General features: G+C 47.4%; 2 protein-coding genes across 8 annotated transcripts in view; one reads left to right on the forward strand and one right to left on the reverse strand.

Moving 5' to 3' along the window:
• dennd5b (DENN/MADD domain containing 5B) overlaps positions 1-15726 on the reverse strand; it is an 86033-nt gene extending 70307 nt beyond the window's left edge. For 3 of the 6 annotated variants that reach the window (XM_069192875.1, XM_069192877.1, XM_069192876.1), the window contains exon 1: positions 15131-15721. In XM_069192875.1, coding sequence (XP_069048976.1) covers positions 15131-15239 — 109 coding nt within the window. In that variant the 5' untranslated portion in view covers positions 15240-15721. Of the gene's footprint in view, positions 1-15130 lie in introns of all 6 variants that reach the window. The other 3 variants (XM_069192874.1, XM_069192873.1, XM_069192878.1) reach the window with 2 other exon arrangements.
• A 7102-nt stretch (positions 15727-22828) lies between these two features.
• Positions 22829-27039, forward strand: etfbkmt (electron transfer flavoprotein subunit beta lysine methyltransferase). Of its 2 annotated transcripts, none has more exons than XM_015351853.2 (3): positions 22829-23674; positions 25225-25370; positions 25905-27039. In XM_015351853.2, the coding sequence occupies exons 1-3, from the start codon at positions 23373-23375 to the stop codon at positions 26252-26254; spliced, it is 798 nt and encodes a 265-aa protein (XP_015207339.2). In that variant the 5' UTR covers positions 22829-23372; the 3' UTR covers positions 26255-27039. The 2 variants fall into 2 exon arrangements, with proteins under 2 accessions (XP_015207339.2, XP_006633166.2); XM_006633103.3 differs by having other exon boundaries at positions 22830-23674; positions 25240-25370.
• Positions 27040-27565: the final 526 nt, after the last annotated feature.

The following is a 27565-nucleotide window of genomic DNA, read 5'->3' on the forward strand; positions in this document are numbered from 1 at the left end:
GCAGGGGCCCCATGAGAAGAAACTCAGCCCTCACTTCCACACCTACCCAGCTGCTTGGCCTCTTCATTTTTTTCCAGTTTATTTTTAAAACAATTCCTCTAAATAGATAATGCAGTACAACAAGGGCAGTTAAACATCAAGCTACAGATTAGAAAGAAACAGATTTCCCTGTGTATCTGGTTCCAAAGGGTCAAAAGACACTGCAGCTCCATTTCTCAACGAGGTCAGGAGTTACTCTGTGCATGTTTGTTTTGCACAACATGGAAGACTGCTGGATAACATCAGGCCTGGAAACCACTGAGCCATCCTTAAAACATTGGGCTGAATAAAATAGATTTCCTCTGCATAAGCAGCCCCTACTTTCAAAATCTTCAATGGAAAAGCTTACAAGTCCGGCTGCAACTTTTGGTGACGTGTGGTCTTTACTAGAGGTACCGAATCGGAGCAGTTTCCAAAACCACCCTGCTCCAAACAGGGCTGGGGCAGCTGTGGCTCTGTGGCTCAGGATCTGCGCCTGTGGCTGGAAGGTTGCCGGTTTAAATCCCGCAGCCAGAAGAGGAATCCTACTCCGTTGGGCCCCTGAGCAAGGCCCTTCACGCCACCTGCTCCAGGGGTGCTGTATAAATGGCTGATCCTGCACTCTGACCCCCAGCTTCTCTCCCTGTCTGTGTGTCTCATGAAGAGCAAGCTGGGGTCTGCGAAAAGACAAATTCCTAATGCAAGAAATTGTATATGGCCAATAAAGTCATCTTATCCTATCTTAACTTCCTTCAGCCTGTCGGTGTAGTTCACTCCTTTATTCTCTGGAATGTGTCTGGTTGTTCTCTGGATTGATTTCAGAATAGCAATATCCTTTCAATAATGTGGTGACCGAAACTGAACACCATATTCTAAATTATGCATTACTGGTGCATTATACTATATATTTTAACATAATATACCTTGACTCAACGCACACAGAAATGCCTCAACGCACACAGCCTAATACAGCTTTAGCAATACTGTAAGTCATCTGTCATTACAATTATATATGTATATATGGCCAATAAAGTGATCTATGTGCGCAGTGGGCTAGAGCCAGCCTGGGAAGGGAGCCTGCAGTCACTCATGAGTAATCCCACAGCAGGGATTTCCTCACCAATGGTATTTGGCCAATAAACTTCTTATAAACTGAAAGGTGAAGTTCAATATGTAAAAGGAGAATTGCCTATTTTCTGCTCCTCAATACAGACAGCACTTAGCTGCAGCAGGAGCAAATAAATCACAGCAGCAAACAGAGGTAATACACTGAATGGAAATGGGAAGTTAAAGTTCAGATGTCACAGCTGGCACTACAGGAAGCAATCAAGGAATTTGAAACACTAAGGAATCCGCAAAACCTCATGTGTCAGAAACAAGCTAAGAACTTGCCCTGATCTTCACACTCATGGGGAAAGAAAACGTTTTTAATAGCTCCTATTTCTTTTCATGAGACTGTGAATATTTGTCCTAAAGTACGAGGATTTACCTTGACAATCTATAGGAGTTCAATGAAGGAATAGTTTAGAAAATGCAGGACATGTTTTCTATTTAATTATACAAAGTGTTTGCTAGGGAGAAAAACAGCAGATTGTGGAGGATTTTTTCCTCATTAGTTCTGCTTCTAAAGGAAGATGCACACGCAGGGCAAAAGATGACTTGAGAGCCCAGAAATACAAAAGCTGATGTTGTGTTTCAACACAAATGGGGGTTTAGACAGTTGATATGCATGTTAAGGGAAATAAAGGAAAGAAAGAAACAAGAAAATGACAAGAAGGCACAGTACTGCTGTCGGCAGTTAATACAAACATGCTCTTTGGAGCAACAAGCATTTTAAAATAGGAGGGCAAGATGGAGAGATGAGCCATTGTCTCAGCCTACACATGCATTTGCAGAGAGAGAGAGGAGGGTGAGGAGAGACCAGGGCAGACAGATGACCGATGAAGAGCAGGGGAGAGACGGTCAGTGTCCAGGGAGGGTCATCAGGGACAGGCAGTGGACAGAGAGAGAGGGTGGAGAATGAGAAGAGGGGACAGAGCTGTTCTTACTGTCCCACAGGAAGACAGGATAGTGTGGGGAAGATTCACAGGGGTCTCAGCTCTGCTAACCACATCATGCTGAAGTGGATTATCAACATAATGAGATCGTAAGACAAGAGGAGGCCATGTGGCCCATCCAGCCCACTTAGTGGTTCATAGCTAATGGATTCCAGAACCTCACCCTGCCACAGTGTCGGCTTCAACAACACACCTGGGCTGAAATCACAGCCTGACCATGCTTGCAGAACCAACAGCGTGCTCAGCTGGGGAAGGCTGAGGTACAGCAGCTACAGTAGCTCTAAGAAAAAAGAGCCCAATTTCAAGCACTCTTAAATACACGCTTTTTCTTTACGGATTCCATTTTTTGTTGAGAAAAATGTCTGACTGGTGAATGGAATCCCAGCCTGCATTGCAGCCATTTTCAACCAAGTTATACTGTAAATGGACATGTTCAATAATCGTTCTCAGAGCTGCCCACGTGCTTAATCACACAGTCGCATGACATTTTATAACATGCTTGCTGTCACACTTCCAAGACGAGCCCATCCGTCTCCATTAAAAAGCAGCCCTATATCACAGCTGACTCTGTGAAGTGCTGTGTGGATTATAATAACACGGTATGCCTTCGGGTGATAAATGAAAGCCAGTAAGAAATAACTGCAAAGAAAAGTTCCATCACGTCAAGTTCACATGAGTAAAATATTTTGAACAGCCACAGTGTTTTAATCATTTTAAAACCTTACTTACAGATCAAAAATATCCTCATTTGAATTCTCATTTATTCAGGGTTTGTAACCCAGCAGTTCAGTCTTCAGGAATACTACAGGTGCACAGTGGAAATTAACCAGAAGACTGGGGTGAACACTCCTACCCCTGCGTGATGTTTAATGACCTAAGCTGGCAGGACCTCAATTTAATACCTCACCCAAAAGACAGCACTGCCTAAAGCACAGTGATACCGGATCATCATACAGGGGCACTGCTCTAGAAATTGTGGTACACGAAGCAGGGCGCCCCCTACTGGTCTGCCAACACTTCTGACAGCCGCAGCCTGGTTCAAACCTCCCATCCCAGCACTGAGGAGATCCAGACTTCTTTAGCTTCTGAGGCTTGATAAGATCAGACGACGAGGTATTAAAACCTAATTAAAACCAGAAACGCACCCGGCGGGAGGGCAGTTTTTACTGTTCAGGGTAAAAACACTCTGAACAGAAATCTGGTGACATTAGAAGTGCACAAAGCAGTGATAAAGTAGCGATGCCAGGCAGTCAGTTGAGTTACTAGAACGCCAAAGGTCACCATGTCAGAGTCACACGCCTCTCTAAACTGGAATCAAAATTCCTTTCCCTAGCGAACACTGTGACACTGCTGTTGTTCTTATGGCAATGTTCTCTGAAAATTTCATTCCTCTGGCAAAGTTCTTTACACAGTTCCACTCCAAGGGGTCACGGAAGAGAAACCACAATTAACAGAGCGAGTGTAGTGGCATGAATGCATCAGGCAGATGTTAAGGAGGTGTACTGGAATGCCGATACAAAAACATGAATATTGTGCAAGATTAAGTGCTTCACAGATAGTGTCCTATGCCTAAAGATAAAAGCTCTTCTGAAATAAAAATCTCTATTTCTACAAACAACTCCATTAGAAAAAAAAATAGATGTATTATTTTTGGTACAAATTCATATTTGGGAACTAACAATGCAAATATGTCGAACTGTCAGGTATTAAAATGCCAGATGTTTCTGAAGTTTGGGGGCATCAGTTGCATCTGGTGAGTCAGCTGGCCCCTTACAATCTACCTGTAGAACTTCAACAGTCAACATGATAACTTCTGAAGGCTGAGCTCAATCGCTGTGGACTGATTGTCTTGACAAACTTTCTAGAAAACGTCTGAAGTAACACGTTTAAAAAAGGCAGATTATACAGACAGGTGAAGCTAAACTAAGGTCACAAATGAGAGGAGGAAATGCAGACCACCCGGGTCAATTAGTAGTTAGAAGCTAACTGATCTCAGGATCTGGATCAAGCCAATTCTTAAATGAAGCCATGAGACTGACTTCAGCCACATGGCTGAGTATCTCGTGCCACACTCCTACAACCCTTTGAGTAACGAACTGCCTTCTGTTCTTGCTTTGAAACGCACCCACTCAGCCTTTTTTTTAAAACAAAAGCCACAGGCCGTAGGTTTGACAAGTATTAAATCCTGTTAACTCTTTCTTGAAGGGAGAAAGCATCCTTACAAAAAATATATATATACAGTATATAAAAATGGGACACGATTCCTACTGAGGCAGATACTACTGCCTTTATTCCCCGATATCAAGATGCACAGGGGTCAGTTCATTCACCTCAGCACCACCGCCATACAGTTTCAACAACACAGCTTCCCTCACTGCTCCTCTCCTCGCAGACAGACAAGAGCTGTTTCACTGAAACAGACATGGAAGAGAATCAGAATTCACCACAGCAGACAGTAACACTGTAAAAGGAAGCATGTGCCCAAAGGCACATCAGCCCTGTTCGTGTATTTTAAGAGATTTGCAGCTCATTAAACTCTTTACAATTATATCAAAGAACTTAAGAAATACCATCACAGGAGCCATCAAAGCACTGGAGAAACAGAACTTAATTGATGCTCTTCTGTATTATCAGGGTGGCAGACCATTACAGTCAATGAATAACCCTTCAGGCTGCACATAAAGCACATTAGCTCTTCTGCTTTCAAAGCATGTGAACAATCCATGACCATCCACTCAGTTCTAAATAAATCTAAAAAATATTATACCGACATGCATATTTCTAAGTAGGTACAGTAGCTGCGTCAGCAGGCGTCAGGCTGCAAGGGAACAAGTAAAGGTTTATTCCCTGCTGAAAAGAGAAAGGAAACAATGTTTCGGTCAGCCGAAGAAGACTACACAGCCAAAGCGTTTTGTTTCTTTTTATCTCTTTTCAGCAGGGAGTTGACCTTTACTTGTTTCTTTCCATATTTGAAGAACATCAGAAACACAGTTTAGGTTTTGCTACTGCACTTTTCACACTAGGGTTTGTTCTTGCAAGACTCTTTAGTTTAGAATTATTTGCTCTTCCCTACAGTATATGCTTCAGAGTAACGACTAAAATACAAGCTTACACTGAACTTAAGTATTCAAATGACAACATTGCACTTTCATCCAGTTCCGAACACGTTACTCATGTCTCTGTTGTTCATCACCTCCTGTCTGTTTTAGATTTTTGTACAGATGGTGATGCGAGTCATGCAATTTGTTTTTGTAGTTGTGGGACATCCAACTTTATTACCGGCGGTGTTACCAGCCTATCACTTGAATAACGCTCTAACGTTCCCCTCAAGTCAACTAGTGATGCCATTTCAACTCCAGTCCTTGTGTTGCCGTGCTGAAGGGCAGCTGTACGTCACCCAGGTGGTCTGCTTCTATATGCAAAGCACTCTCTGATCCTTTATGATCCCGAGGAGGGGGTTAATCACTCTCTGTCTTAGGGAAATAAAGCAAGATACAGCAACGGGCTGTTTAGTGCCACAGCGCCATTATTCATTAGCAGTTTACAAGATTTACTTTGCAGACATGACTGCGGTCTGACAGCTCCCACACACAGAGGGAGGTGAAACATCTGCTCACCTCTGAACCTGAAGACTTAGGGACTACACTGTTCTACTGCAACGCCACTCAGGTTCGAGAACAGAGAGCAGGGGGGTGTACAATGGGATCAAAGACTACGACACGAACACAAGAAAGGATACAAACAAGAGGCACTCAGCCCAGCAGTGTGGAAGCTAGGTTACTGGCCCACCACCAGTAACTTAAAGGGGAGCTGCAGCGCTGTTCTGATTTTGCAGGATTAGAGTTTGCATTGATAAGTGCGTTTCAAACAGCAATAAAAGTAAAATGCACACGGCACCTTGTAAAACCTATTTACATCACAGAATATTTTATTTACTTAATCCCCCCATATGCACAGCACCATATTCTGTGTTATAGAATGAAGCAATAGAATGTCCGCTGAAGGGAGGTGGACCTATAATATTGTAAACAAGCAGGCTTGTGAATACTTAAGCAATACCAATAGAAATATTGCTCTGGACTACGAGATGGTTTGGACGATAAATGCAACTTGTTAACTCTGCATGCAGATCACATTGGAAACCTTCTGCGGCAAATTGTCTGCTGCACAACCCCATATATATCCATTCGTACATCACAGCACATTAGTCATCACAGGGACTAGTGAGCAGGAAGGGCCACATCACATCACAGTTTGTGGGAACTCACAGGAGAGCTTGCAACCCGTTTGGCTACTTACAGCACTTTCACAAAGTTCACAATGTTGTGCTCAATTCGAGATTTGTAAACTTTTTCTATATCATCGATGAATTTGTTTTGTTACAGGGATTTAATGGCCAGTCTGTGAAACTGGGACTGCAGGTCGGCTATAAAGAACTGAAGACCGCTCATGGGTGACGCAAGGTGCAATGTAATTTTATTTATTTTTGCATCTGCAGTCATGGTTTACATGTCTGCATTGCTTACATTCAAGCTGTTTACTTGTATATTGCCTACTGTTTGTTTGAATATCGTCTTGATGCACTGTCTGCACTTTGTGCTTTTACACTTTTTACAAATCGAGAGACTTTGTAAAAATGTACCGGTTACATATGGCAATAAAGTTCAAGTTCACTATGACCTGGTAAATATGAACTCTTCTGGTTATTTAAGAAAAGGCCAGTTTTGATTCAGATTAAACAAGGGAATTGCAATAAGAAAGTGGCATTCCCATACTTATGCTTGGGGTTCGCCAATGTTTTCTCAGTCCTGCAGGAATGCGGCATGAGCTTATCTTTGGTAGCTTTGTGCTGACAGTTTTTCACTCAGCTCTGTCAGAGAGCAAGGCTGCAACTCTGACCTTTAAACACTCTGCCAGCATGTGACCCTTCAGACTTTGAAATGTCACACTGGCGAAAATCAGGAAACACTACGCAAGACACCAAGATCACACGCATTCACGAGTACTAACAAACAAAACACCAAAACACCCACATTCCAGACGTCTCTTGACTGGACTAATACAAATCGCCAGTCCTTGTGCAGATTTCATCCTGCTACATGGGAAATGAAAATCAGTCTCTCGGGCTTCAGGTGTCATGAATGAAAATGTCTGCGTTACAGAAATGGATTTACAACAACGCTGCTGTGATAAGGCCCTTCAGTGTCTGTGGAGGATCCCCTCCCAGTGGCAGGAGGGGGATCTCTCTACCCCCCACCCCTGTGCTCCCCTCACTCTGCAGATACTGTCCTGTCGAGATCTCTCTCTGCTGGAGACTTCTTCAACGGGCACACGGCTCACACACGGCTCACACACGGCTCACACACGGCTCACACACGGCTCACACACGGCTCACACACGGCTCACACACGGCTCACACACGGCTCACACACGGCTCACACACGGCTCACACACGGCTCACACACGGCTCACACACGGCTCACACACGGCTCACACACGGCTCACACACGGCTCACACACGGCTGCACAATGAGGCGTTGAAGGCAGGTCTCAGCTCGGGACCCCAGCCCTCTGTAGCACAGAGACACGACCCCTCGGAGCCCGTGGCCTGGAAGGCTCCAGAGGGACGTGCCTTCACAGCAGGCAGAGCGAGGGACCGGAGCGAGAGTCAGATGCCGAAGGACAGAGACGCACACGCGTGGAGCCTCTCTCGGGTCGTGAACACAAACACGAGCAGCCCAGGGCCGGGGGCACTGGAGCACAGCTGCTACAGACAGGCCTCATGTTGAATCACTGCACCGCAGGTGCGGCAGAACGGATTCACTTGACAATACTGTCAGCTGCGACAGCACTCTGTATTCTTCTGCCAAGCTCCCAGCAGCTCACTGGTTAAAAGGGTGCTGTAAATAAATCTTTTCGTTGCGTTTTTTCATTTACGAAAAGGGCTGCAGGAGTTTGGAGCAAGCTACCCAGCCATGTGGCTGAAGCCAATGCCCTGGTTTCTTTCAAGAACCAGCTGGATGAGAACCTGGGCTCCATTACCTACGAACTACCAGACACGGGCTCGATGGGCCGTCAGTGACAGTTCTTCTTATATTCTTACAGGTACAAGAGGATAGCCCTTATTTTCAATCACCAATTACTTTCTTTTTTAAAACTGCATTCTTTTCCAGGGTCATTTCTCCCTGAAGACTGAAAGCCAGTGAATTCACTCTAGCAGCTCGCCGCCCCCGGGAGGCGTGTTCGCACCCGGTGCCGGACCGCACGAGCCGCGCTGTGGCCCTGCACCTGGTGATCCCGCGGCCCGACGTCGGCGACACGCGGGTTCCTGGGCTCCAGGGCTCCTGCTCTTCATGCGTGTCCACCGAACAACAGAAAACAACCCGCTGTGCGTGGACCTCACACACGGCACTGCAGCGGACTCCCAATTTCAGATGCCTAACAGGAACTCACTCCCAAGATCAAGAACAGGAATACCTGAAGCAGAAGCCAGCGAGTTGTTTTTCCTCCTTCTTAAAAAAATAAAATAAATTAAATTACAACACTTCAGTTCCTGCCCTCAAATCTGCAGGGAAGTCATCCCGCATTTTACATCAATAAAACATCCCGCTTCTCTCAGAACAGAATATCAAAACACCCCACGGCCCACATAAAATATTCTGTGACTGAGCCTTTTAAATTTTGTATGAAATTCTCAGCCAGCCCTACAACCCTGGATGTGTTTCCTCATCGGTACCTCAAAAACACTGACCTTCACAGGGACTCCCACTCGCCCATTAAGAACAGAGCCAACTGCTCACTCTGTCCTCAGTAAAGCTCACATTTTGCCCCCGATGGGAAATGACAAAGAAAACCCCACAGTGGCTGTAACAAACTCACACCCAGCGGCGCACAGTTAAACAGGAAATCTGAGCACCCCATAACAACGGGCCCCTTCGAACGTGTGCCGTTCACACGTGGGAGTGAGCCCTGGTGCCAGCCGCTGTCTTGAGGGGATTATTTTCTGCAGGACACACAACCTGTCGCCATATCCGTCCTCTGCGTCGCAATGGCGGGATTTCCCACAATGCACACACTGTACAATGGTGCAGCCGCGTGCAGGGAGCTGTCTGGCTCCCCATTGGAGCCAAGTCTCCTAAAGGCAAGCTGATTCATTTGCATTCTCAGGTCAATAGCGTATAATATAAGGCAGGTGGTGTTTGGGGCAAAACAGGGCTCAGGGTTAAATGCAGAAATAGAATAACGCATGAGAGACACACACGGGTGCACCACACAGGTGGCTCACAGACTTTAAACTCCAAGACTCATCAGCCTAATGTGAGCCTTCCGGCCTGGGGCTGCAGTGCATATCCCAGCGAATCCAACAGCAAACGCCTTATCATCTCTCTGCACCCTGTCCACACAGGGCCCATACATGTGAAGAGAACCCAATCTGCGATACCCCGCCGTTTAAATCATTATGCAAAGCACAGACAGATTAGGTATGTTAATTAGTTCAGCAGCAAACTCGGAACATTAAAATTTAACACACGCTCCAGCAATCAAAATAAATGGTAAAATGATTGATTGTTTTCAGGTGCATTAATCACACTCATATTCTAAAACCAGGTTCTAGACTCTCACACCCAATCTGTGTGCTGTCTTGTTAAAAAAAGCATTTTGGTTCAAGGCAGCAGATGCTACAGCAAAGCAGGTTCCTACAGGCTTGGACTGCATCAGGAAGAGAGAGCTGCGCAGAGCAGGAGCTCTGGGCAAAACACTCACGCGTGCCTCTGTCAGCTAGTCTCGCCACTTTTGGGCTGAACAGTCAAGTGCACCGGGAAACTAAGGGGAAGTACAGGATGCACTACTTTACACCAAGGGATGTGGGAGTGTGGAGCAAGCTACCCAGCTGGGCAACCAACACCCTGGCTTCTCTCAAGAAACTGCTAGAGATCTTCAGATCAATCAGCGGTCTGCAACCACACGCGCTGGATAAGCCGAACGGCCTTTCGGATGGTCTTCCGTGTGCTGGGACCAGTAGGAACTGGCTGGCTGAGGGCCACTCCGCAGCGCTGGAGCAGCGACAGAGCAAGATGTACCGAGTCCCGCTGGCAACGCCGACGCCTCCGGAGCGACTTGCAGAAATGAGTCATAGCTCTCGTCTGATGCGCCACATACAGTGCGCGCTTCTCAGAAGGTAACTCTGCATCCCAGAGCCCTCAACAACACAGGACAGGAATCTTTACCAGTTCCGCTTTCCCCTGCCCACTGGGGAGAGCCCTGTTCCGTAACCCCCGAGTCCCAGGAAGCCACACCACCATAGTTACAACAGCCACTGGCCTGAGGAATAAGCCGGGTGGCCTCCTGCTCTGAAACCTCCGCATCAGCAAAGCCCACCGCAGTGACAAAGTCATCCCACTGAGGACAGCCATAAACAGACACACTTGTCTTAAAACAATTACTACGGGAGCAAGTAGTTCACTATTTAAAACAATATTACCATTTCAGGTGGACCCTGGGATTTCTAAAATTTTTACCCATATTGTACTCTGGAGATTACACCCCTGAAAACCCCGATTACCGAATCTCACAAGACCCTGAATTATGCATGACCGCATTCTTGAATAATTCACAACGACAGCGCCGGAGAGCACAATCACATCGCCGTCGCCCCCGCGGAGGAAGGCTGAACCTGGCCGGACCTGTCGAATCTCAGGCCCAGCGCACAGGTACCGGGGCTCAGACGTCCCACTGATCCACCGTCCCGGCGCCAGTTCTCCTCGCCAGCCAGAGCTCACCCACAGCATGAGAAAACTGTCATTCCTCGGGCTCTTGTACAAACATTAGAGCACACAAAGGTCTGCAAACACAGGGATGTCAACCAGCGCACCTTGGTCATCTGGTCACTAACTGATGGCCGACTCTCACCCAGCTTCCTTCCTGCCACAAGGTGCCCCCGAGTGCGGGTCTGACCAGCCTGTCTGAGCCCAGGAAGGGCTCCACGGACCGGAGACTGGCGAGTCCAAACCCGGGGCTGCACAGGTCAGAGAGGGGCACAACACTGGCTGATGGGGAGACCTGGGTGTCTGCAGCCACTTGCGAGGTGGTTACGGGTCACCCAAAGAGCTATTTCTTCACCCCTCGTGGCCAACCGCACGCCCAGGTCTCCGAGAGGAACAGCACCCAGAAGACCTTCTCCTGGGCCAGCCTGAGGGAGGCGACGGTCAGGGTCAGAGTACTGCAGCACTTAACCGACAGCCCACCTCAGGAGCCTCTCACAACCTCCTATCAATAAATGCTTTGTTTTTAAACACACACACCCAACGGAACAGGGAAGGTGACAATCACAACCCCAGCGAATAATCAGAAGGTTTTTTTTCAAGCACCTGAACATTCTGGCTCTCCCAAAAAACCTTAGAAACCATCTAATCACACAGATGTGTCCAGGAATTTACAGGCTGATCTAGTGCAAAGGTAAGTGGCGAGTCAGGGCTGTACAGGAATTCACATGACAGCGGCAGCGTGACGGAGATGTTTATTGGACTGAGCGACGAAACCAGCCAGTGTCCGCTTCCACTCCGCCGCCTCAGGTGTTTCAGCTCCAGCTCGTGTCGCCGCTACGTTCCCCCCCCACAGGCTGCCAAACGCTGGACTGCGGCTCCAGACCCCAGCAAAGCACGAGCTGCTCTTCTCCGATATGAAAAGCCCCGGTGGACGACAGCCAGCTCCATTCACAGGCTGCTCTGGACTGTGCAATCCAGAAGGAAGGACAGGCCCGAGAAACACAGGGAGGAATCCCAGGGCAGCAGAAACAGCACTGGCTGCACCTGTTGAGCTATTACTGTCGTTATAGCTGAGCCCTACAGCCAAACCGTCTCCTTTTGTCTGCTGCCAGGGAGGGACAGGTTGACAGACCCGATCGTGTGTCTAGCTGAGTGGCCGTAATACCGCTAGAGTCATTTTCAAAAATGAAAATGCAGAACATGGGCACCATGTCTCACTGAAGGAAAGGGCACAGACAAGAGCTGTCAGGCTGTAATGACAGGCTGCACACACAGTATTACATCATCCTAACCTTTGTGCTCCATTCAGCGACTGACACGTGTACGGTTAGAAACTGGAACGCTGTTAAATAAACACCGGCACTCTCTCATCCTCAGATCGAGTCAAAGCATTATTCTTCCACAGTTAAATAAACTTCACAACCACGTCCAAGTCTGCTCTTCATATTGTTTATCCCTTGTAAAATTAAGAGCTTGTTCTTGTGCTAAGACCACGGTCGGGGTGAGGGATGCTGTAATGGCCAGGTTGCTCCCGAAGCTCCTTACGGGAGTTTGGCTCAACGCAGGAAAGCCGATATAAAACACTGAAAACAGATGGGGTTCAAAGCTGAAATTTGTAAACCTTGTGTTCTGATTAAAACAATATCTTGGCGACTCTCCAACGCAAAACCCTGACAGATTTTGGAACACTTTCTTCAAGGAACCCCTCAGGTCCAACTTAACAAGTATAGCTGAACAGAGTCTGGAAAATCATTGAGACATGGTGGCTGTGCTTTCCCCAGTGCAAAAACACAGCCTGGAATCAGCTGGCTGCAGGATGAGAATCACCAAAACTCTCCTGCCTCTAACTACTGCTGCTGCTGAGTCCCTGCTGCCGCCAGATGAAGTCCAGACCTCCTGACTCATAGCAGGACAGCCAGGCTCAAAACTAGTACTATTACAAAGGCTGTGCTTCCATTTCTTACCACAGCAAACTGGGATGGAACTCATCCTGGTGCACATTCACCACATAGCAGTCCTGGACTATTATATTATACAACAAATACAGTAGGTGCCTCCATGCTTTCCTCAAACCAGAATCATATTAATCCATACCGAGCTCAGGTTCAGCCCCACCACATCACTGTGCTTGTACTGTCTGGCCTCCATAAATTTCTCCCTAAATTCAATTGGCGAAGGAGTTTATCTCTTCTCCTGATCAGCTGTGCAGTGAGGCTACTGTGTGTCTCCCAGGAGGGGCTGCTGGTGCAGAATGGCCCCTGTGTGTCTCCCAGGAGGGGCTCCTGGTGCAGAAGGGCCCCTGTGTGTCTCCCAGGTGGGGCTGCTGGTGCAGAATGGCCCCTGTGTGTCACCCAGGTGGGGCTGCTGGTGCAGAATGGTCCCTGTGTGTCTCCCAGGTGGGGCTGCTGGTGCAGAATGGTCCCTGTGTGTCTCCCAGGTGGGGCTGCTGGTGCAGAATGGCCGCTGTGGGTCTCCCAGGTGGGGCTGTGCCCTTCCATAGGGTAATAAGAGGGTAACCACAACAATTTCTTGAACGTGGCTTCAGTACGCGTTTTCTCATAAACAGCTTTCTTTGTAAATATTTAGGTGCCCTTCACAATGAGCAGACCCCTGCAGCCCTGCTCCCCAACACACACTGTACCCCAGATGAAAGACTGGAGGTCATAGATCAAAGGAGCTCCTCTGCTATTTCACCTTCCTAACCTGTTACAAATGCACTTAGATATTTGCGGAGACTTATGCACAAAGTTTACTGTAATGAGCACGATGTAGCCCTGAGCACTATCAAAAACGTTACCAGAGAGATAAAAACCCTCTGAAACCGGGTACAAAGACGAAAACATATGTGACACCTGTCATTTGTGGCAACATCAAAAAGGTATTTTCACATTTCTCTTGACCTTAACCTAAATACTCTGCCGATGTCTTGTTTAGAGAAATCTTTACATCGCCCACAGTAAGCGCGTTTCCTGCGCACACCACAGCCGGTGGGCAGGCAGTGGGAGGCCAGTGTACAGGGTTTCAGAGCGGCCACCAGAGGACGTCACACCGCACGTCGGAGAGATGCTGGCAGCGAGCCGGCGGACCCGAGTCACCTACAGGCCGCAGGGAAGAGGTCAGGAGAGCACGGCGGAGGCCTGGAGCGCTCTTCCCCGCCGGGAAAGAAACATTACAGGAAAAAAAGGCGCAGGGTTTGTAAAAGCAAAACCGGGGACATTCAACACTGAGGCTAAAGAGATGCTTAACGTACTAGAAATGTCCAGTAGCCCGTCGCGGATGGGGCGCGCTGCTCGTCCGTGCACACGGGTGGAGAAGGAGTGGGGTCGCAATAAGTCGATTTGTCTCGGCTGGTTGTACAAGAGTTTTCTGACGCGTGGGAATCTGCCGTCACACAATTTTCTTCCACCACGACGGGTCCGGCAGTCGAAACATGATTTTAATTCCCCTCGGGTGCAATGGGGCTTTAATTCGGGTTTTGAATATAGGATCCGTCGTTAAAACTAAATGGAATATTTTGAAATATATATAAAAATAGCTTATGTTTTAAAAGAACTGTTGTATATATACGTGTGTGTGTGTGAACGAACCAGTCAGAAAAAAAGCATTAGAAACGTCGTAAAGCCTCAGATCGCACTATGTTACTACCAACATTATGACTAAAACCCTGTAAGAAAACTGGAAACATGGACAGATCCTGGAATCGAAACAGTTCCGAGCTGCACCTGCCGCTGGAATCCGCGATAAACAAACCGTTAGAGGCTGTGATCAGAAATCGTCACACTGTGGCCGATTATGAAGCGCAGCCGAAACAGGTACTTGAAATCTCAGTATAAACGCGAGCTCGCCCCGCACCGGCGCGGCTCTTTAATGAATATTAATCATCTCGCCCGCGTACGTCCACTGAAGCCGGTAATCCTTTCTCGGATGCGAGACGGTGGTGTAACATTAACACGCTTGGAAGGTTGTTATGTTCCCCTTCATTCTCCGGACACTGAACGCGATATTCAGACCTGTAACGAGCGAGTTTTCCCCGATGAGGAGCGCTCAGTCTTGTATACACCGTTGGTCCCCCGCCATTTAATACCACAATGCGGGCTGGGTTTATAAACCAGTCATGACCAAAAGCCCCAGCAAACAAAGTTTCATACTCGCTTCTCCCCGCAACGGTGAAATGTTGTCTCGGAATACCACGATGAGCCTAAAGCCGATATTTCATTCTTCCACAACCCAGCCACCCCTTCGGGGTCAGGCGCCCGAGAGAAAGCAGAAGCCGGGAAAAGCGACTCTTACCGGCCAGGTCGTCCGGCTCCAGCCCGGTCTCCGTGTCCATCCCACACACCACGAAGTAGTGCGCGAACCGGCAGGGAGCCGAGCCCGAGCCCGGAGGGGTGACGCTCATCCTGGATCAGGACCGTCAAGCCTTGTGTCCTCCTACTCCTGCCGCAGGACCTCCATTAGGCAACAAGGGAAACGACCGCAAAACCTCCTGTGCGCTGTGAATGCGCAGCGCAGCCGGACGCACAAAGACAATGCGGGGCTGTATTGTGCCCGGAGAGCGCTCGGCTCGGCAGGTCTCCCGGCGCGGCGACAGCGAACACTGATCCAGCCCTGCCAGGAGCTCAGGCAGCCGGCCGCCCGCCCACTCGGTGGGTCGGTCACTCCCCCGCTCCGCCCGCTCCTCACTCGCTCACGCCGCCGGAGGCGGGGCGCTTGGCAAATCGAAAATATCTGCCCGGCCCCGCGTTCACCCGAAAATAAAGAGGAACAGCTGCGATTGCCATTCACGTATTAATAGAGTTCAAACAAATCGCCAACCCTCCTTAGGAAGGTGCAGGCCGCATCAATGTCCTTTACACGCTGTCATGCGTCATACGCGCAAACGCAAACAACAACAATAATAAGGAACAAGTAATAGGTTTATTCCATGCTGAAAAGAGAAGACAGAAAACACAACGTTTCGGCCGTGGAGCCAAGAGCTGTCCTTATACAGGCCGATGAGCCACAGAGACAGCAGGGACAGTCACAGCCATGTAAAAACGGTACAGACTGGGCGACATCAGTCTAAACTGGGTCCCGAGGGGCCACAGCCCAGCAGTGACCCTAAATCCTTGATGTCTAAGCACCTGGAACAGCCCAGCTGTGAACATGGACCCATCCGCCCATTTCCTAACCGCTTTATCCAACACAGGGTCGCGGGGGAGCCGGTGTCATGCGGTTTAAAGATCATCTGAACAAAGGCAGCATCACCCTCCAGCTCCCAAGGGTCACAACCGACCAGTCCTGCCTGCATTGATCAAATCTCCCGTGTGTCCAAATCACAGACTGATGACTCCAGGGTAGCCCCGCCGGCCCGCGGGCACCCCGCCCGCTGTGCGGTAAAACCCGAGCCCAGAGTACCCCAGTGTGGCTGGCCTGGGCACACTGTTGTTTCCGATATGTCTGCCGACATGCAAGCCAGCTTTGCTGAAGACGCACTTTTATCCCAAGCTGACCTGAAAACAATCCAATCCGGCCTTCGTAAATTGGAAAGGAGCTTAGTAGCGCGATCTGTTTTACTGCGTTTCTTCGTACCGCAGAATTCCAAAGACAGTACAGTACGGGATGATCAGGCATTTATGGGGCACGATATATTTGCAGTTTGAATCTATTTCCTCAGCTGTGTAGACTGAGACGAAGATCAACTCGCGTTAAATATGATTATTTGCCTTTGTAATGAAGCACGAATGTTATTGTATCTCACACACACGAAAATACTAAATCAATATAAGATCATCAATAAGCAACATCCTAAATGATGTCTAATTTTCCGTCTTATTAAATCTGTTTACTCCACTAACACATAACAGGGAAAAAATGACCGACAATATATATTATGGAAATGTACTTTGTATGTAACATTTTAAAAAAACGAACAAAACTTGATGTAATTGAAATGTGAACCGTTTTAAATCTGTTACTGTATATTGCTCGGTAACATTTTGTGAACTGTAAGTAGGCGCTCCAGAAAGTCAGATGTTTGCATGTTGTTATTCTTAGTTCGTAAGTAGGAGGTTTAAGAAGTTATTACATTTGTCATGCAGATTTTTGCTACAGCCTGACTGTGCATCAAACAGCCTTCTGATATCCGGAAAGATAAGGCATTTATTATAAACAATTCACGGTGTAAAGGCTGTGAAGATTAAATTGATTCGAAAGGTCAATAAAAACTGGTTTGTAAACGTCTTGTAAAACTGAGAAGAAAAGAAATCTTCAGGAGTCACTACTCAACGAGTCACCCACTTCCTAAGACCCTCCAGCCACCTTGGCAACAGAAATCCCCCTTTTATGTGGGAAGAGCAAGGTGAACCACTCAAACAACGCAACTGAGCCGAGATTAAAGTAAATTCGATTAGAACGTTGTTCCTGTATCCAGTTTGATTGGATCTCATCTCGTTATTCAGTACAGGAGTGTGTTAGGTCATTGCTAATCTCATAATACACGGACCTTCAGTGTCACTGTATTTGAAATTCTTCCCAACAATAACATTCCAGTCCTTCAGTCAAGTACTGTAGCAGTGAAATCCGTTCCCCTGCCCATGCACGATGAATATTAGCAGAACACGTCTATGAACTATTAACTAAAGAGTAATTCCCTGAAATAAATGGAAATAATTCCATACATTAACAGGTTGTATCTCAAGTGCAGGGAGAACAGTTTATTTTTAATAATGTGAGGGACATTCAAAAGTGTTCTGCTTATAATAATAATAATAATAATAATAATAATAATAATAATTGCTTACACTTACAGTGCCTTGCGAAAGTATTCGGCCCCCTTGAACTTTTCAACCTTTTGCCACATTTCAGGCTTCAAACATAAAGATATACATTTTTTATTTTATGTGAAGAATCACCAACAAGTGGGACACAATTGTGAAGTGGAACGAAATCTATTGGATTTTTGAAACTTTTTTAACTTATAAAAAAATGAAAAGTGGGGCGTGCAAAATTATTCGGCCCCCTTGCGTTAATACTTTGTAGAGCCACCTTTTGCTGCGATTACAGCTGCAAGTCGCTTGGGGTATGTCTCTATCAGTTTTGCACATCGAGAGACTGAAATTCTTGCCCATTCTTCCTTGCAAAACAGCTCGAGCTCAGTGAGGTTGGATGGAGAGCGTTTGTGAACAGCAGTTTTCAGCTCTTTCCACAGATTCTCGATTGGATTCAGGTCTGGACTTTGACTTGGCCATTCAAACACCTGGATACGTTTATTTGTGAACCATTCCTTTGTAGATTTTGCTGTATGTTTGGGATCATTGTCTTGCTGGAAGATAAATCTCCGTCCCAGTTTCAGGTCTTTTGCAGACTCCAACAGGTTTTCATCCAGAATGGTCCTGTATTTGGCTGCATCCATCTTCCCCTCAATTTTAACCATCTTCCCTGTCCCTGCTGAAGAAAAGCAGGCCCAAACCATGATGCTGCCACCACCATGTTTGACAGTGGGGATGGTGTGTTGAGGGTGATGAGCTGTGTTGCTTTTACGCCAAACATATCGTTTTGCATTGTGGCCAAAAAGTTCGATTTTGGTTTCATCTGACCAGAGCACCTTCTTCCACATGTTTGGGGTGTCTCCCAGGTGGCTTGTGTCAAACTTTAGACGAGACTTTTTATGGATATCTTTGAGAAATGGCTTTCTTCTTGCCACTCTTCCATAAAGGCCAGATTTGTGCAGTGTAAGACTGATTGTTGTCCTATGGACAGACTCTCCCACCTCAGCTGTAGTTCTCTGCAGTTCATCCAGAGTGATCATGGGCCTCTTGGCTGCATCTCTGATCAGTCTTCTCCTTGTCTGAGCTGAAAGTTTAGAGGGACGGCCAGGTCTTGGTAGATTTGCAGTGGTCTGATACTCCTTCCATTTCTAGATGATCGCTTTCACAGTGCTCCTTGGGATGTTTGAAGCTTGGGAAATCTTTTTGTATCCAAATCCGGCTTTAAACTTCTCCACAACAGTATTACGGACCTGCCTGGTGTGTTCCTTGGTCTTCGTGATGCTCTCTGCGCTTTCAACAGAACCTTGAGCCTATCACAGAGCAGGTGCATTTATACAGAGACTTGATTACACACAGGTGGATTCTATTTATCACCATCAGTCATTTAGGACAACATTGGATCATTCAGAGATCCTCGCTGAACTTCTGTAGTGAGTTTGCTGCACTGAAAGTAAAGGGGCCGAATAATTTTGCACGCCCCACTTTTCATTTTTTTATTAGTTAAAAAAGTTTCAAAAATCCAATAGATTTCGTTCCACTTCACAATTGTGTCCCACTTGTTGGTGATTCTTCACATAAAATAAAAAATTATATCTTTATGTTTGAAGCCTGAAATGTGGCAAAAGGTTGAAAAGTTCAAGGGGGCCGAATACTTTCGCAAGACACTGTATATAGCGGTTTTTCTGGACACTCCACTCAAAGCTCTTTACAGGTAATGGGGACTCCCCTCCACCACCACCAATGTGCAGCATACACCTGTATATCAGAAGTATTATCTTCTGATCGAACCCGCAGCTCTGGCCCGGTTGCACAGGGAGGAGCTATCAGCCCTTGAAGTCATCACCAGCCAGCAGCCATGTCACCCTGCAGCTCACCGCTGGCAGCCCACTGGAGCTCAGCAGGTGTGAGCCTGGTCAGTACCTGGATGGGAGACCTCCTGGGAAAGCTAAGATTGCTGCTGGAAGAGGTGTTAGTGGGGCCAGCAGGGGGCGCTCACCCTGCGGTCTGTGTGGGTCCTAATGCCCCAGTATAGTGACGGGGACACTAGACCGTAAAAAAGCGCCTTCCTTCACATGAGGTGTAAAACCGAGGTCCTGACTCTCTGTGGTCATTAAAAATCCCAGGGTGATTCTTAAAAAGAGTAGGGGTGTTACCCCGGCATCCTGGCCAAATTTCCTCCTGGCCTTCACCAATCATGGCCTCCTAATAATCCCCATCTCTGAACTGTCTCATCACTCTCTTCTCCTCCCCACTGAGAGTGTGTGGGGAGAGTACTGGCGCACTCTGCTCTCCTCCCCACTCAGAGCTGGTGTGTGGGGAGTGTACTGGTGCACCCTGGCTGCCATCGCATCATCCAGGTGGGGCTGCACACTGGTATTGATGGAGATGGAGGGAATCCCCATTACCTGTAAAGTGCTTTGAGTGGACTGTCCAGGAAAGCACCATGTAAGTGTAAAGAACTCTTATTATGATCTCAGCAGCTGATATCTTTTTTTCAGGATAATCTCCACATTTGTCTCCTGTTGGGTCCTGTTTTAATGTTAAATGCAAAGCAGTTCTTCCTGGAGAAGTGGCAGCGTGGTGACCCCACCCAGATCCTGAGACTCTCAGGAGCTCTGAGCTCAGTATGAGCTCCAGCTATTGCTCACTGTTGATTATGAAGTCTTCCATAGGATTAACTTTGTCACTGGCTTTGAGGATTTTGACTTATACAAACTCCCTCTAGACTTCTGTGTTCAAGACTTAAGAGAGACTCAGATTCACTAAAGCCTGTCAGTGCAGTTCATTCCTAAAGACCTGGAACGTAACTGGTGGCTGTTCTCTGAAGAGATTCCAGAGCTCCAGTAATGTTTCTATAACATGGTGACCAAACTTGTGAACAAGAATCTACATGAGATCTTACTAGTGAATTGTGCAATTTTAACACAATATGACTTCATTTAAATTTCACACTTTGAACTATATGTCCAAACATTTTATTGCTTCCTTTAACAGTCTAGAAGAAGTAATGATCTGTCTAATATGTCTACAATAATATTTTCATAGGTAGCTTCTTGCAGCTCAGTGTTTCCCATTTTCTATCAGTAGCTTATGCATCTGAGCTCTGCGTATAACACTTGTCTACATTAAAAGTCATCTGCTAGATGTTTGTCTTGGCATCTATTTAGGTTGTTTGAGTTTCTTTGGCAGCTTCTGCAGTCTTTGTAAGTCTGTCTAATTTGGTATAACTTGCAAATGTGATTAGTTTACTAACTGTATTAGAATCTGCATCAATGGCAGAAGTAATTAAGACCTGTGATTTAGCACAGATCCCTACAGTACTAATTACTCAAATTTGAGCATGCACCCCTTATCTGTACAATTTCCACTGTTATCCAAGTACATGAATTATTCTGAAAGCCCGGTGTATGGATTTTGAGAATGAATGTTTTATGAGAAAAGTTATCAAAATCATTCAAAATATCTGTATATAAAAATCTGAACATACCATACCTCATGGTCATTGTTTTTTACTGCTGTTGCTTGTTCAAAGTTCAAAGGACTCTAACCAGTTAAGCAAGACCTACCCTTTCGAAATCCATGTTATTGGCTGTGATTCTGTTTGCATAGAGGAGATCCTCTAGTTTAGCTGAAATCATAATTTTCTTAACATACATGTAAGTCAGACATAATGGTTTATAATTATGATGTTAAGTTCCTCATCCTTTTTATGGCAGTGTACTAGCATTCCTTCAGCCAACGTAAATACATTTATATTTTTCTTATTAAGGATGTACATGCTCTGTGCTTTCCTCAACTGTATGTCAATAATAAAGTCTTATAGAGCTAGGAGAATGTTAAGTCATGTATGCCATATGGCTTTTTTCCAGTTATGCTCAAAGCAATGAGGGAGGGTATTCATATATCACTTCAATGGACTTGAAGGAATAATAGTAATGTAATACCTATTCATTAAACAAAATACAAAGCTGACCCGGCTGAATAGCTGAGTCAAATTAGAAGACCTGCCAAATAAAAAAAGTAAGGATCTGAGTGAGTGTTGTATTAGAAGGATACGATTTTTCAAGAAAGCAGATACATACACATGCAGTTCTGGGGCATCTGACACAGTGTATCTGGACCTTCAGAAAGTCGAGGTACCTCCATGACTTTGAAATTGCTGCTCTTCTTAATTTATATCAATTATATCAATTTGACAGATTATGCAAAAGTAGATGAAGATGCAAATACAGATCCAGCTGCACAAGTGATCCATAGAAGACTAAGATACTCGTCACACCTGGTCAATTGCTCGGTAAATTATATTTAGCATGGTTCAAGTGCAGGATGTTACATACAAACAGTAAAACATGGGCATTGTAATCATCAAAGGATTACTCCTGAATCAGAAGGAGCAATATATGAGAAAGATCTGTGGGTTTATGTTAAATTATCATTTGCATCTAGGCAATGTCAGGGAGCAAGAACTGAGGCCAGCAGAATGCTTGATATAATTTATAGTAGAGAATTTAAACCTAGAGGAGCCATGCTGAAGCTGAACAATGTCCTAGTTGTCCTCGACCTCCTTTGGAATAGCGTGCTCTGTTTCAGGCTGCAGACGTTGCTGGTGTCCTAGAGACAGTACATAGGAGAGCAGTCAGACTGATGTCAGGCTGAATGAGATTTAGCCAGACAGTACAGACGATTACTGGGCCACGGCGAAATAATTAAACTATATGAAGCTCTGGAGGCAACCCAGGAACTTCTTTAGGAACAACAAAAAAAAAGCACCGGTCCCCCTCCTGTTGGTAACCCTTCTATTCCGAGGGTCCTGGGACACACAGGAACACTCAGGACGGAAACAGGAACACTCGTGAGTCATGAGCATTTGAAACGTCCTGGTTGCCGACAATGCTGACATCTTGGAATCACCTTGCTGTGATTTTTGGATGATGGCATACTGAGCAATACAGAGAGCACGGAGAGCCGATCGCCTTTATGTAGTTTGTAACTTTACTAACGTTCTTATATTGTAAACCGGCCTCTTAAAGGCAAATTTGAAAAAAAAAATGAATTTCAGTTTGTAACTCAGGCCAAGCAACTGTCATTATCAGCTCTGTGGCAGGAAAAGCCATACAGCGAGGGGTGCCATTTACAACATGTATGCACCAACTCTTCTTGAATATTGAGTTGAGCCGGCAGCCAGTGATGTACTTTGGTTCCACCTGGTGTTCGTGACGTGACGAGTGCATACGGACCGCTCGTCCCCAGCGTGTTTTAAGCCTGAACGCACTGCTCTTATAAAGGCGTATGTGCACAGTGGCTAAATTTCAATTCAGGCCCCGAGCCGACAGCAGACCGCCACCGTCCACAGGCGCGCAGGGGGTTTATGAAGCTATTCGTGACGGATTTCACACCGTGGAAAGAGTCAACATGGGAACCTAAATCAAACAGAACCAGCGTCGGAAAGTTTTTGGTGGGGGACCCATAACAAAGCAGGACCGAGGGAGGATAGCAACGTGAGGTGGAAAGACCGTCTTTTAAGAAGTGAGAGTGTCTCAGTGATAACTGAGGCAGGAGCACATTACTGATGCACTGATACTAGTGATACTAGTGCTACTAGTGACAGGGCGGGATCTATGCTGTGACAGGATTTACAGTGAATTCGAGCGAGTGCGACCGCTCTCTGTGAAATGCGCTGATCAGAGAGCTGCAAGGTGAGAAGGTGCTTAGCTAGGAGGGCCGACAGATGAGCAGTTTGAAAAAGAAATACATTAAATCAACCGTTGTACCGAGTGTTAAGCATGATTCCCCGGCTGAAGTGGGTCTCACGCGTCGTCAGTAGGTGTCACCCTGCGGTAGGAGAGGGATGTGGGCGCCGTGCCGGTGTCCGGCTGAGCACCGGGAGCAGCCTGAGCTCTGAAGAGGAGGTGAAGAGGTTTATCGTCGAGAACACGGAGGTGGTGAGGGGGCCTCATAACACCCCGAACATTAGCCTCAGGCTGTTCACTCCGAGCTGCCGGTTCTGGCTCGCCAGGCCAGAGCTGTGGCCGTTCTCCGATCCGTACTGGGCCATCCACTGGCCCGGAGGGCAGGCGCTAACCAGGTAAGGACAGAGCCGGGCGCATGAGGACTGGTCTGATCCCGAAAGTCTCCAGCTGTCACGCCTGCAAAAAGCGCTTCTACCCAGATTTGACTCAGGGGGGCTGAATACTTGTACAATTAGCATATCTGGATTTTTGATTTACCTTTGCAGTTTTTGCCGATACTTAATTTCTCTTATCCTCTTCCAAAAAATGTTTAATAATAATAATAATAATAATAATTGCTTACACTATATGGCGCTTTCCTGGACACTCCACTCAAAGCTCTTTACAGGTAATGGGAATCCCCTCCACCACCAGCAGTGTGCAGCCCCACCTGGATGATGCACCAGTACACTCCCCACACACCAGCTCTCAGTGGGAAGGAGAGCAGAGTGATGAAGCCAGTTCAGAAAGGGGAATTATTAGGAGGCCATGACTGGTAAAGGCCAGAGGGAAATGTGGTCAGGATGCCGGGGTTACACCCCTACTCTTTTCGAGAAGCGCCCTGGGATTTTTAATGACCACAGAGAGTCAGGACCTCGGTTCTACGTCTCATCCGAAGGACAGCACCTTTTTACAGTTTAGTGTCCCCATCACTATACTGGGGCATTAGGACCCACATGGACCGCAGGGTGAGCACCCCCTACTGGTTCCACTAACACCTCTTCCAGCAGCAGCCTTAGTTTTTCCCAGGAGTCTCCCATCCAGGTACTGACCAGGCTCACACCTGCTGAGCTTCAGTGGGCTGCCAGTTGTGAGTTGCAGGGTGATATGGCTGCTGACATGAGATTTTTTTAATAAAAGCATTTCACTTTAAAGGATGCGGACATATCATTTGCAAAGGAGCAGGTAAAGGTTTCTTCCAGGCTGAGAGGACCAGAAATGAGACGCAGCGTTTCAGCTGTGGACCCTTCTTCAGACGTGGAAGACGAAGGCCGAAGATGGGTCACCTGAAGAAGGCCCCACCCCCGAAATGTTGTGTCTCAGTTTTTGTCCTTTCAGCAAGAGCTTTCAGTAAACCTTCATCAGTTCCTCTGCAGACTACGCATGCTGACGCAGCTCCCTGCTTGAACCTGTTTGGGCTGGGCAGAGTGGTGGCTCTGTGGCTCAGGATCTGCACCTGTGGCTGGAAGGTTGCTGGTTTAAAACCCGCAGCCAGTAGAGGAATCCTACTCCACTGGGCCCCTGAGCAAGGCCCTTCACCCCAACTGCTCCAGGGGTGCCATATAAATTACTGAACCTGCGCTCTGACCCCCAGCTTCTCTCCCTGTCTGTGTGTCTCATGGAGAGCAAGCTGGGGTCTGCGAAAAGACAAATTCCTAATGCAAGAAATTGTATCTGACCAATAAAGTGATCTTATCTTATCTTACCTGTTCAACCCGTATCATTAGTAATTGAAAGCACTGGGACACCAGTGGAAGGGGAGAATGCTTTTGCAAGGCACTGTGCTGTACGCAGATGCACCTGCTGAGGAGATGTCAGTAACTGTAACGGCCCCCTTTAACCTTCGTTGTGTCTACATGGCCGATATCTGGCGAGTGGCGTTCTGGAGCTCTGGAAACCCTTCCAGGTGTCTGCTTTCCAGGTACCTGCTGGAGGCGCCGGCCGTCGCCCGGGACAGCAGGGTGTTGGACCTGGGGAGCGGCTGTGGCGCCGCTGCGATAGCGGCGAAACTTGGGGGCGCTTCTTACGTTCTCGCAAACGACATTGACCCAGGTACCCCGCTGTCTCACAGGCCCTCTGTCTCACAGGCCCGCTGTCACTCAGGCCCGCTGTCTCACAGACCCACTGCAGCACAGGCCCGCTGTCTCACAGGCCCGCTGTCACTCAGGCCCACTGCAGCACAGACCCGCTGTCTCACAGGCCCACTATCACTCAGACCACACATTACTGCAGAGTTCCACTGAAACACCGTTACACTACTGCACAGAGAGCTCAGGTCCACTGAGGTCACTGAGAAACAATTACACTGCAGCACAGGCGCAGTACCGGACAAGCGCACGATACAAACCGCATGTTTCGATACACAAGTGTAAACTGCACTTTCGTTTATTCTGCAATTTCGTTTATGCTGCACCACAAACTACACTGCGGTTCTGGGCACACTGTAGAGAGGGCTGTCAGATTGAATTAGGCTGTCTTTCCCCCTAGATCTGATGTTGAGGCAGTGGGATGGCAGGTAGTATTTCTTCAGTTTGCCGTGGTGGAGTTTTGAGGGCCGACAGTGCTACATCGACTCTTCCTTTCCAGTGGCCGCCATTGCCATCCAGCTGAACTGCGAGCTGAACGGCTTGGAGCCCGTCCCCGTCGAGACCAGGGACCTGATCGGCTCGGAGGCTGAGAGCTGGGACCTCATCCTCCTGGGAGACATGTTCTACGAGGAGCAGCTGGCCAGCAGTCTTCACTCCTGGCTGCGGGAGTGCGTCCGGGCCCGCGGCACCCAGGTGCTGATTGGAGACCCAGGCAGGGCTCAGCTGCAGAACCATGGCATCAGGAAACAGCTGCGCCGGCTGGCCGCCTACGAGCTTCCTCCCTCTCTCAGAGAGGAGAACTATGGGCTGACAGCCAGCACTGTGTGGCTCTACCAGCCCGAGACCTAGTGCTGCGCTCACGGAGGGCTCCTGTTGCAGCAGCCCTTTCCCACAGCTAGAGTTTCCAAATACTGACTTCTTACTTGTTTGGGAAAATATACAGCAATTTAAATAATAAATAATTCCTTACACTTCTATAGTGCTTTTCTGGACACTCCATTTAAAGCTCTTTACAGGTAGTGGGGATCCCCTCCACCACCACCAGTGTGCAGCCCCACCTGGATGATGTGACGGCAGCCAGAGTGAACCAGTACACTCCCCACACACCAGCTCTCAGTGGGGAGGAGAGCAGAGTGAGGAAGCCAATTCTTAGAGGGGGATTATTAGGAGGCCGTGATTGGTCAAGGCCAGGGGGAAATCAGACCAGGACTCCAGGGTTACACCCCTACTCTTTTAGAGAAACGCCCTGGGATTTTTAATGACCACAGTCAGGACCTCAGTTTTATTTCTCATCCAAAGGATGGCGCCTTTTTACAGTATAGTCTCCCCATCACTATGGTGGGGCATTAGGACCCACATGGACCACAGGGTGAGCGCCTCCTGCTGGCCCCACTAACACCTCTTCCAGCAGCAGCCTTAGTTTTTCCCAGGAGGTCTCCCATCCAGGTACTGACCAGGCTCACACCTGCTGAGCTCCAGTGGGCTGCCAGCGGTGAGCTGCAGGGTGGTCTAGTCGACATACAACTTCCATTACAGGCTATGGGCTCTACAGACGTGTGGTCCGGGCTGTGTTTTTATGGTCTAAGAGAGAAAGGAGCCGTGGCTGAAATTAGTCCCAGATCGCAGCAGCTTCAGTTGAAAGGGGGAAAAAAAAGGATGAATTTCTACTCCGCCATGTGCACATCTGCCATGCCAGACACGTGACAGATGATCTAGGGCATGGGCGCCCAGCCCTGGTGCTGGAGTGCCACAGTCCAGCAGGCCACCAGTGTGTAAACCCTCTGAGCACATGGGTGCTGCTGGTTTGTTCTCTTTCCTGGGTCCCTGTTGCTTTGAGTCTGCCTGCTGTAGCTGAGCAAAGCTGACCACTGTGATTGAAAGTCCTGGCTGTCCCCTTTTACACTTCAAACATTGACTGAAATACAACAGATGACTGGAAGCAGAGTTGTTTTTGTTTTTTTGTTTTCAGCCATGCACAATTTAATTTATTTCAGAAAGATACAAACGACTTTAATTTTACAGGAACATGTATGTTATAATAATAATAATAATAATTGCTTACACTTATATAGCGCTTTTCTGGACACTCCACTCAAAGCGCTTTACAGGTAATGGGGTCTCCCCTCCACCACCACCAATATGCAGCATCCACCTGGATGA

This window comes from Lepisosteus oculatus, chromosome 7, assembly GCF_040954835.1.
Source record: "Lepisosteus oculatus isolate fLepOcu1 chromosome 7, fLepOcu1.hap2, whole genome shotgun sequence".
NCBI classification, from domain to species: Eukaryota; Metazoa; Chordata; class Actinopteri; order Semionotiformes; family Lepisosteidae; genus Lepisosteus; species Lepisosteus oculatus.

What these genes read in the sequence shown, in the direction of transcription:
- etfbkmt (XM_015351853.2), top strand. Translation starts at nt 23,373, where the DNA reads ATGATTCCCCGGCTGAAGTGGGTCTCACGCGTCGTCAGTAGGTGTCAC. An exon ending in GGAGGGCAGGCGCTAACCAG is followed by an intron (nt 23,675 to 25,224) that starts GTAAGGACAGAG and finishes AAACCCTTCCAG; the next exon opens with GTGTCTGCTTTCCAGGTACC. An exon ending in CGCAAACGACATTGACCCAG is followed by an intron (nt 25,371 to 25,904) that starts GTACCCCGCTGT and finishes CTTCCTTTCCAG; the next exon opens with TGGCCGCCATTGCCATCCAG.